Genomic DNA, 10326 nt, shown 5'->3' on the forward strand with positions numbered 1-10326 from the left:
TCAAGATAAACTTGAGCTGATTCCACTGAAACTGGTACACTGCTGCTCCAAAGCAGTGCTCCACTCAATCCATGCCAGCCATGGCGGTCAAGATCCTCCCAGACCAAACCCAGGCAGGAAGAGATGTGCCAATGCAGGAACCTAGTAGTAGCACAGTAGCTAGCAGCCCAACACCCAACCTATGACCTGACCTATGGAAACCTAAGACAGGTCACCTCCATGTCCTAGTATTGGCATGCTGCCTGCAATGTAGCCATGCCCATGCCTGGCCTGCCCCCTGGAAGAATTGCCATGCTTGCATGCATGCAAATCGCAATGCTGAAAATTTTAAAAAAATTCTTATTTTCGACCATATATTTTTTCTTGGGTTTATAGTACATGATGGACTAGCTAGCTAGTGCATATGCTTTGTGAAGCAGAGAGAGTGAGAGCTGAAGCTCATCATGTGAAGACTCGAATGGGCTGAAAGGGCAGGGTCTTCACACATACTCATGCTGATGCTACATCTTGCTCCATGGCTTTCTCCCTGTCACAGATCCCTTTTGGGTTTCACAAAAGAGAAATCAGGTATTTTCCTTCTCTGATGTGGACTGATCCGATGACATGCTGCTTGCATGTGTTTCCATATATCTATTTTAATGACTGAATTAGTACAAATAATCGACCTAAATAAACAGTTCCAAGTGAGAATACAGTGATCTTCTGCTTGCAACAATGGAAGTAAATGCATGCGCAGGTACAGTGCAACACAACCATTTCCTTTCTACCATTCAGGAAGTACTGCAAAGAGATGAAAGAATCCATTCCAACTCTGAAGAACTGTTTGCAACAATGTCAAGAAAGTGTGAAGAATCCATTCAAACCCTGAAGAACTATTTGATCTGATCCCTCTGCTGCTGGCTTGGGTGTACCTCACACATCTCTGGTCACCATAACTTCTGCCACAGTAGTACGTACAACACGAGGAGGAGGAGAGGCTTCACCTGCTGCTGCATGCAAGACTGCCACTACTATAGCTAGATTGAGTGGGGTTTCCAACATGTATCTACAAATGAAGAATCGTACACCTTTCGCAGATCTTTTTCTCTTGGATTGCAAGCAAGCCAAACACAGGGCTGGCTGGCTGACACTATGCAAGACTGTGCCGCCCCAAAATTCATGATCACATCTGCTGCCGTTCAAACTCTGGCATGAAAGGACACAACCTAACATATCTAGGGCATGCATGGACGCTTTGGAATGATTAGCGTTCTTAAAAGCATAGCATCCTAAGCTCTAATCGTTTTACTATTCTTCCCTGGACGTGTGCGGATTAGCAGCAGCAGCAGCAGCACTAGCGGTAGTAGATGTACACGAATTTGAATCATGCAAGTTTGGCGCCAAGATTTACGCCAGGAGACAGACTGGAATCTCCCATGGCACACCTACTGTTGAAACTTATCATCCTTGGGACCAGAGCTCCATTTTACATGAATATTGGCAGGATGGTGACATCAACCGTTGGACGATGTGACCTCAAAAATCTCAACAGAGATTAACAATTGTAACTGGGTTAAGTACACCATAGTACATGGTTGAAACTAACTAGAAGGAACAAGACAAGACACCACAGGACTACAGGAGTGTGTGACCTTGCAGTAAAAAATGATTAGTAACAGAAATGGGTCTGGTGGAGAGAGACTAATGCTGTGTGTGAAAGGGCATGAGCTGATGGCTTTGCTTAACCCTAGAAACAAAGTGACGCTAATCTGTGGTTTGTGTCCTCTAAGGAGGAGCAAATCAATTAACAAAGCAGGCTGCGTGTGGTTTCTCGTGTTGGGGTTTGAGCTTTGGAGTCTTCTCTCCCTTGCCTTTCCTCGTGGCTTTATCTTTGGGGTGTGCATGCATGGGGTCTAGTGTTGGATAGGGTGGCCAGTAGGGGAAATATAGAAACCAAAATAATTAGAGTACGTTTGTCCTTGAAAACATGAAATGGTAACTTAAACAATGTGTAAGTGTCACCCCCTTCAGACTCAAAGTCAAGGTTTTCTCAAGAAAAATACATCGAAACCGTAACATAGCGTTCGAAATAGTTTGTCTCATCCAGTTATAAGGCAGTTTCATTTTTCTTCATTTCAGACCTTCTTGAAACTAAAAACTTTGACAGCTGATTTATAATTTAATACGTTCATGAATATAGCATTAAAAAATGATATTCCCTCCGATTCATATTACTTGCCACTTGTATGGATGTACCTAGAACTAAAATATGTCTAGATATACACCTATATTAGTGGCAACTAATATGGATCGGAGAGAGTAGTTTAAAAATATTTTTCGGTGAGTGAAATGCTACTTGAAGAAATTTCTTTTAAGTTCTAAATCCTGTAGAATTCAAATGGACATGAGATTCTAATTCTGCAGTTTTTCTATTCATATGTTCCAAGAATCGTACAAATCAAATAAGGTCTGGTTTTTCATATGGTCCACCAATAACCATTCTTGCAGCTTTCATGTGTTTACAATCCCCTGTAAACATGCCAAATTCCTATGTTTCTCTATACTGAGATTCAAATAAGTTGGATTTGTGTATTTGAACACGAGAGCTTGTTATCTAGACTAGCCTAGTGCCGCTAGCCAAGAACAACAGGATTCGAAATCTTATCAGAAAATCCGTAGCAGTAGCAACTAGAAGTGGCCGAACATATAGGTAGGGCCATGCTGGCCCTGGCCGGACATGCACGGTACGCGAGGTGAAAAATTCCGCAGGCCGTCACGTACAAACAGTGCTCGTGCGCACGTAACAACCTGTGATAGGCCGCTGCAAATTCGCACGCACGGGAGGCACCTGTAGTAAAGTTTTAGTTTGGCTGGTCATGTGGTTTCGTGTTGGAGACGACCTTTGGGAGCAGAACGACGAAGCAAAGAGGACTGGAGGAACCCAAGACCGGCCAGTACTTTGGCTGCCTCGCCCATTGCCCACGAGATGGAGGAGAAGAGGGCGAATATGTTAATTTATGCTTAAAAAAAAGAAGGCGTCCAGAGTCCAGATCTAGAGCCTAGGCTACAAATATTTGGGGAAAATTGATGATAACCCCCAGTTGGCGCGCCTTCTATCATAACCCTCCCTTTGTGTCGCTGACATGTGGGATTCGGACCCACATGTCAGTGACACAAGGGGGGGCTATGATTAAAGTGTGCACCAACTTGGGGGGGTTTTCCTGGATTGCCCCAAATATTTGCTAATGTTGTTTTATTTGCCCTCAAGGAAAAACGGGAGCTCTATTTGTACCTCTATTTTAAATACTTTGCAGGATCTAGATTTTATAAAGTTTGGTAGCTTATATTATTACAACCATCATGAAACTGCACCTTCATATTGAATGCCTTTGATATTGTATACGTTGGTAGTTTTCTTTCATGCTTGTTTAAACATTACAATTGAATTGAGGAGCCAGTTACTTCAACTAAAGTCCAAACTGTTGGATAAAAGCTGGTAATATATGTATAATTCAACAATTACAAAGTTTGATTTTGACAAAATCAAATGTGCAGAGTAAATTGAAATAGAGGTAGTGCCCGGTAGGATGGTTATAGTCACCTAAAATAAGAGAAAACTCTAAAGAAAGAGGGGAACCTAAAAACTTATGATGAAGCCATATCTGAAATGGTTGTCACTGTGCTACAATCGACACCTTCAAGAAATCGAGTCACTTAAGTATTGTCAGGGCATGTGTAGAGAATAAAACCTCATAAATTCGCCAAATAGTAGAATGTCGCGTACGATGGATACTGACAATCATGACAAGCATATCTGCTTTGCGGGGGCCAACCTGACCTAAGCAGGCTATTGCACTAGCATCACCGACCTTGCTCGCAAAATCTCTAAAGAATGGGTCGTTGAAGAAGACAAACATTGTTGCCGATGATGCCTACGGACCACACACCAACACACGGTAACAATGATACTCGTCAACCATTAAGAAAAACGAGGCCAGAAACTAACAAGCTCCTCGGCAACACCTGACCAAGTGAGACATAGAAACGTTATTGGATCATGAAGATTTGTATTCAAGGAAGAACTATCAGTGTCAAAGAAATGCCACCGTAAGACCAAACCAACTGAAGAAATCTTATTACATCGGCCAAGAGAAGAGAGTCTCATGTCCTGCGAACCATAGGCGTATGGGAAGTGTGAATGGATCTCGTGGGTGGTGGCTAGGTTTTCGAAAAACTTGAATTGGAGCACTTTTTTTAAGTACAACGACTATGTATCAAACTTAGCTAGCTAGGTTATATGGTATAATTTGTTTTCGAGCACAACGACTCTTAGAAAATTAAACCCTCTAACCCTAGACATTACCAAAAGTTGCATGGGTTTTAACTCATCCACTGTACACGTGCAACTTTTGAAACTAAGTTATAACCCTGCAAACTCCACAACAACACCAAACCAATTGCTACCAAACCAAGATTGTAGGAAGAGGACATTAATTCGTGACAACACCGACTCCATCATCTTAGCGACATAGCCATGAGACTAGACAAAACCTAATAAATCTTACTACACAACGGATGAGAGATGAGAATCCCACTTTCCTCCCCACGACACTGATGCGGCGACCAGAAGTGGAGGGAAACTGTGGTTACATGTTTTTGAATAATTTCCATGCATGCCGATTTGTCAAGCACAATCACCCAAGCTAGATTATATTTGTTATTGGTCCCTTTGTTTTGAGCACGGTGAATTTCGAAAATTAAACCCTCTGATCAAAGTTTCATACGACAGTGTGCGCGTAGGTATCGGGCGTGCAACTTGGAACAAAAACAAAAGCAAGGCCGTGTTGGTTCTGTCTGTTGTGCACGAGCTCTGGTGTTCGATCGTGCACCACGGCACGCGCCCTTGTCCCGACAGCGTCCGTCCGATCCGGCGACGTGTCGATCGCACGGCCAAGCAGCACGCACTCCCCCGCATCGTCTGCCCGCCATCCCACCACGTGCCTTCCCTTCTCTGTTTATATACTCGCCCTCCCTCGCTAAGCACACTTGCTGCTTCAGCAACCAACACCTGCTGCTTTCCCTCTCTAAAAAATACTTGCTGCTGCTAGTAGCAGCCATTCCTGATTCCTTCTCTCCTCTCTCTTCTCTAGTTCTAGCACCAGCATCATCAGAGTTGAGAGAGAGAGAGGGCATGGAGTATGAGAGGATACACAAAGTTCAGGTAATTTCTTCAGCTGGTCTCTACTTTCTACGTTTATGGCATGTGGTGTTATTCATATTGCAATGTGTATGCTTCCCTTCTGCCTACCACTTTTCTCCATTTCTGAACTAACAATGGACACAAGGCTCAATTTCTAGAGTTTTTTCACTTTCTTATCCCTCAACAAATTCTGTTCATGGATTGAAATCTACTGTTTGGATTGATAGAGTAAAAGGTAGGTGGAGCAACTTCTGCTGTGGCCTGTGGGTCAAACCTCTTTCCAACATTGAACACTGTAGCGTGCCCATTTTTGGGGCTTTGGATTGGATTTGTTATTCCATGGGTACCATGGTTCACCTTTTTTTTTCCCTTGTCTTTCTTGGTTGTGGATGCCATCACCATCACCATGGCCATGGCCCTCCATTCCCACAGTGACATCCATGGCCTCCCACTCCATTCTTCACAGTGAGTGAGTGAGTGAGTTGGAGGTGTGGTTTGGAGCTGGTGACACTGAGGCTCACTCTGCTCACGTCGTTGCTTTCCAATGGCAGCTTCGGTAGGAGGAGCAGAGGCAGAGCAGTCAACCCCGCTCTCCTCTTCAGAAATCAAGGCACATATTTTTGCAGCCGTTGGTCACATTCATGGCAATTTGACTGAAACCGATACTACGTTTATTTCTGTCTCAGTTTCTTCCTGCTTAATGTTTTGGTAGTAATTAGTGCCGTTCAATCCTCATTTAGCTCTTCCATTTCTTGGGGATTCCTGCAGATGGGGGTCATGTCTCCGACCAAGCTGAGGATGAAGCTGCTAGGAATGGGATCCCATGGCAGCAAGGACGAGGTGGCGAGCAAGTCGCCGTCGAGGCCCGACGCCGGTGCCAACGGGGCCGAAGACGGCGATGACCACCCCAAGAGCAGCCTCCTACCGCAGGAGCTCGACGAAGGCTCTTCGGAGTGCCCCCCCAAGGACCGCTCGGACTCTTCCCGGTCGCGCTCCGACTCGAGCCGCGGCAGGGCCGCTGTAAGCAACGGCAATGGCGGCAGCTTCGAGTTCCAGATGGAGGAGAGGGCCGGGCTGGGGCCCTTCTTCTTCAGGCAGGTGCCGTCCAAGTGGAACGATGCGGAGAAGTGGATCGCGGGGCGGCACGTCGTGCACTCCAACCCCATCTTCTCCAAGAAGTCCGCCGTCGCCGCTGCCGCGCACGGCCACAGCGGCGGCGTGCGCGTCGCGCCGGAGTCGCCGTCGGACGCGAAGAGGACGAGCGCCCTAACCGAGCTCTCGCATTCGCAATCTGCGCCGTCGCCCTCGTCGTCGCTGTCGTCGGTGACCGGGCCGGCGAGCAGGCTGCCTCGTCGCACTAAACTCTGCGGTGCATCGCAGGGGGCTGCGGCGTCGTCGTCGGTGTCGATGAGGGACATCGGCACGGAAATGACGCCGGCCGCCAGCCAGGAGCAGTCGAGGAGCGGCACCCCGGCCGGCGCCGCCACGCCGTCCCTCAGCCCGCTCTGCTCGGTGCCGGCGTCGCCGTCCGCGTCGGAGAGGGAGCTGCAGGTCAGGACGCGCCGGGAGATCGCCGCGCTCGGGCTGCAGCTGGGCAAGATGAGCATCGCGTCGTGGGCCAGCAAGGACGACCGCATCCTGAGATCACCGGAGAAGAGCGCCGGCGCCGGCGATGGAGACGATGATGCCAAGAAGGAGGAGTTCGAGGCTCGAGCCGCAGCGTGGGCAGAATCCCAGAAATGCAAACTCGCATCGAGGCATGGGCGAAATCTTCTGAATAAAATTTTCTTTCTGTACAATTGTTTGGTTCAAAATTTGTATGTACCAGTATTTTTTGAATGTTATCTCATGTTGTTTTTGTCATCATGGTGGCTCAGATATCAGAGGAAGGAGGCGAAGATACAGGAATGGGAGAACTGCCAGAAATCCAAATTTGAAGCCAAGATGAGGAATGCAGAGGTCAGCTTACTACTTACAATTGCTCAATTCCATATGATTTTTTGAACTTGTTGCATTATTCAGACAAAACTGGTTTTTTTCCGGGTTAGACAAAACTATTGAAACAAATCTCAGCTGGATGTTATCAACTTATGATCACCTACTGATCGCAGAGCTTGTTCGTCCTGGCATTGTATCTACATAGAGGCTAAACTGTGCCAAAAATCCATTTCAGGTGCAGGCCGATCAAAAGAAGGCGCGGGCGAAGAACAGCCTGACAAAGAGGCTGTCCAGCTTAGGCCACAAGGTGGAGGGCAAGCAGGCGAGGGTGGAGGCCAGGCGGAACCGGCGGGCGGTCCGGCTGGCGCGGCAGGTGGAGCGCATCCGGAAGACCGGCCGCGTGCCGTCCCGGTTCCGGTGTTGCAGCTGGTTCCTCTGATGAACAAACAATTCCAGTCAGCGCCTCCGAGAAATGCAGCCTGACTGAAGAAGCCTGAAGATGTCAATGCAAGCCTCCTCCTGAGGAAATATGTTGAGATCATCATCTGATCAATGCAGTGGAATTTGTACATGAAACCATCACAGGTTTATTTGAACCAATGTGTTGTAGGTGTTGCCTGCTCTGCTCTGTAGTCTGCAGAATCTGAATGGCTGTGACCTGAGTTAGTAGGCCTAGCATCATGTTGTCCATGAAATCATCTCATTTTTAACTTGGTAGTATATTTTCTGAAAACAGGAAAAACATGGCTTGCTGCTCTGCCATAGGCCAATTCGGTCTGGCCTGTCTTGGCTATCTAATCAGGCTGATCATAATAGCTCAAAATGGAAAAGGAAACCCTTTTTTTAACGAAATAAGGAGTTTCATTGATCAAATAGTGGGATTGCAATCCTTAGCAAGGATGTCTACTAAGAAAGATGGTGTAAAATTAATCCACACACACCTTCTTCTATCGGAGCTAGCCTTTTTAGGCTCAGTTCTTTTGGTGGCTTCTCCGAAAAGCTGCCCTCCCCCCAGCTTCCTGGAGAAGCCGCTCCAAAAATTTAGGGAGGCTTCCGGACTAGTCTAGGCTAGATCATTTCGGAAGCCTTTCTAAATTTTGGGGGCGGCTTCCCCAGGAAGCTGGGGGGAGGGCAGCTTCTCGGAGAAGCCGCCAAAAGAACTGAGCCTAGCACAGTTATGGGCAGCTTCATTAGCAAGCCTTCCAACAAACATGAATTTAAGAGTAGAAAAAACCCACTAAACTCCTGTATCTCCTGGCAATTTCAGATCTGCCGCCACCAAGCTCTTCCAACATGTTGAGTACTCCCTCCGTTCCTATTTAATCGACGCGGGGAAGAGAAGTCTAATGAACAAATAACGTATTGGAAGAAGTCAATTAAATCCGGACAGAGGTAGTACTTCCTTTGCATCAGTTTCGATCTCTACTTGTTGATAGTTCCGATCCAACGCTAAACGGACTCCATCTCGTAACGCCTGACCTTCCATGATCAGCGAGCTCCCAACGTATTATCATACTAGAGTGCTTGCCCCTGAACAAGAAGACCTGCGTGGTCCCAGATCACCAAACCTGTCGCTCCCTGATGCAAGGATAAACCTCCAAGAACCCCAACACGATATTTACACCAAGAAATTTGTTGAACCTGTGAGCTCCCTAGTTTCTCACTGCAGTTTCATATTTTTATATTCTTGTGAAATTTCAGTGTTTTGAATAGGGTGTTAGTTCTACACCAGCCCTCCTTATAAATTACCACGGTAAAAAATTCAGAGATCCTCACTAGAGTAGTAATTAACAAATAATGAATAGGCATCTAAGCTAAGCAGGAGTCCAACATTATTGATACCACCGCAGGCCTTGAACAAATAGTATTAGGGACATAGGGTGCTAATGGCCCCTCAGCACCCTACCCTTTGGCATGCATGGAATCATGATTTGGTCTAGCATATTTAACAAAGTAACTACTTCGTCCATCCATGAATCATGCTAATTGACATAGTGCTAGGCAAATTGACAGGTCAAATCCTACAAATATAACAACAACTTTGACTCTTTTAGCTATTGATGGACTAGTATGCCCGAATTCGAAATTTGAAGCCTAAGATTCATGAGATATGTGGAGGTCAGGTTAGTTACAATTTCTTGCTTCCTTTTGGAATTTTGAACTTGTTGCTTCATTTAGAGAGTGATGATAACCCATGGAAAAAAGTCACAGCTGTCTAGTGACGGTTTCGAATCACCGAGTGAATCATAGGATCCGTGCGGCGTTGGGCATTGATGGTTTTGAATCACCGAGTGAATAATAGGATCCGTGCTGCGTTGGGCATTCTCCATCGTACTTTAGGATGTGTTCATACAATTAGCAATTTTCAAATTAATGTATCCAGATAAATATGATGACAATAATATTTGTGAGATTACCTAGTAAAACAAATTAGACATGTCGCGGAACAAGGGTAAAAAGTTGACACGTCTATTTTAGCTGCATATGCAGTGATCAACTTATGGTAAGAATTGCATACATATTAGCCGACGGTTTAACCACATCGGCAAAGGATGATAGCAGCAGTGGCATATCACACATAAGAATGAAGGTGCTGTAGTCGAAGAAGTCACATATCTCTATGGACGGAGTAGTTGATCAAGCCAGCAATCGCGTCATGACGCTACCAAAAAGCATATCGCCCCTCTCCCGCGGGGTAGCAAGAGGCATGGTTCCACAAGCCTGATCAATGTACATCCCAGCTTATATAGCATGAACCCACTTACTGAACAACAAGCATTGATATATTTTCTCAGGCAGACTCCAAGAATAGAAGACCTAACTTGCTGACATCAATCTCTCTTCATATTATGCTACTTGCCTCGAGATTAACTTTTTTGACAAAGAAAATATACTAATATCACAAAGATACCAATTGCACACCACCTCTGCAACAACATAGTTCCCTAATAGCACTGCGGATGCACACATCCAACAAAAGAAGAAGCTAAAAAAAAAATTCCCGCTATAGTAATCTACATTGTAGAAGTAGTACAAACACCACCAAGACATCACCTAAAGTTTAAATTCTCCGAAAGTGACGCCTCCAAGAAGAAAACACCGCACATAGGCCGTTGACACCCGATCATAGATCACAGGTTTTCATCCATGATAAAGTTCACTCTCAAAATAATGCCTTCAATAAGGCCATTGCCAAACACAATCAATTA

General features: G+C 45.7%; 1 protein-coding gene across 1 annotated transcript; it reads left to right on the top strand.

Annotated features, from left to right (window-relative positions):
* The first annotated feature begins 5170 nt into the window (after positions 1-5170).
* LOC124651945 lies at positions 5171-7556 on the top strand. The gene is made up of 6 exons (XM_047190962.1): positions 5171-5200; positions 5948-6361; positions 6434-6477; positions 6520-6936; positions 7057-7138; positions 7353-7556. Exons 1-6 carry the CDS (start codon positions 5171-5173, stop codon positions 7554-7556), a joined length of 1191 nt encoding a protein of 396 aa, XP_047046918.1.
* The last annotated feature ends 2770 nt before the right edge of the window (positions 7557-10326 follow it).

The sequence above is a fragment of the Lolium rigidum genome, chromosome 5 (genome assembly GCF_022539505.1).
Source record: "Lolium rigidum isolate FL_2022 chromosome 5, APGP_CSIRO_Lrig_0.1, whole genome shotgun sequence".
Taxonomy (NCBI): domain Eukaryota; kingdom Viridiplantae; phylum Streptophyta; class Magnoliopsida; order Poales; family Poaceae; genus Lolium; species Lolium rigidum.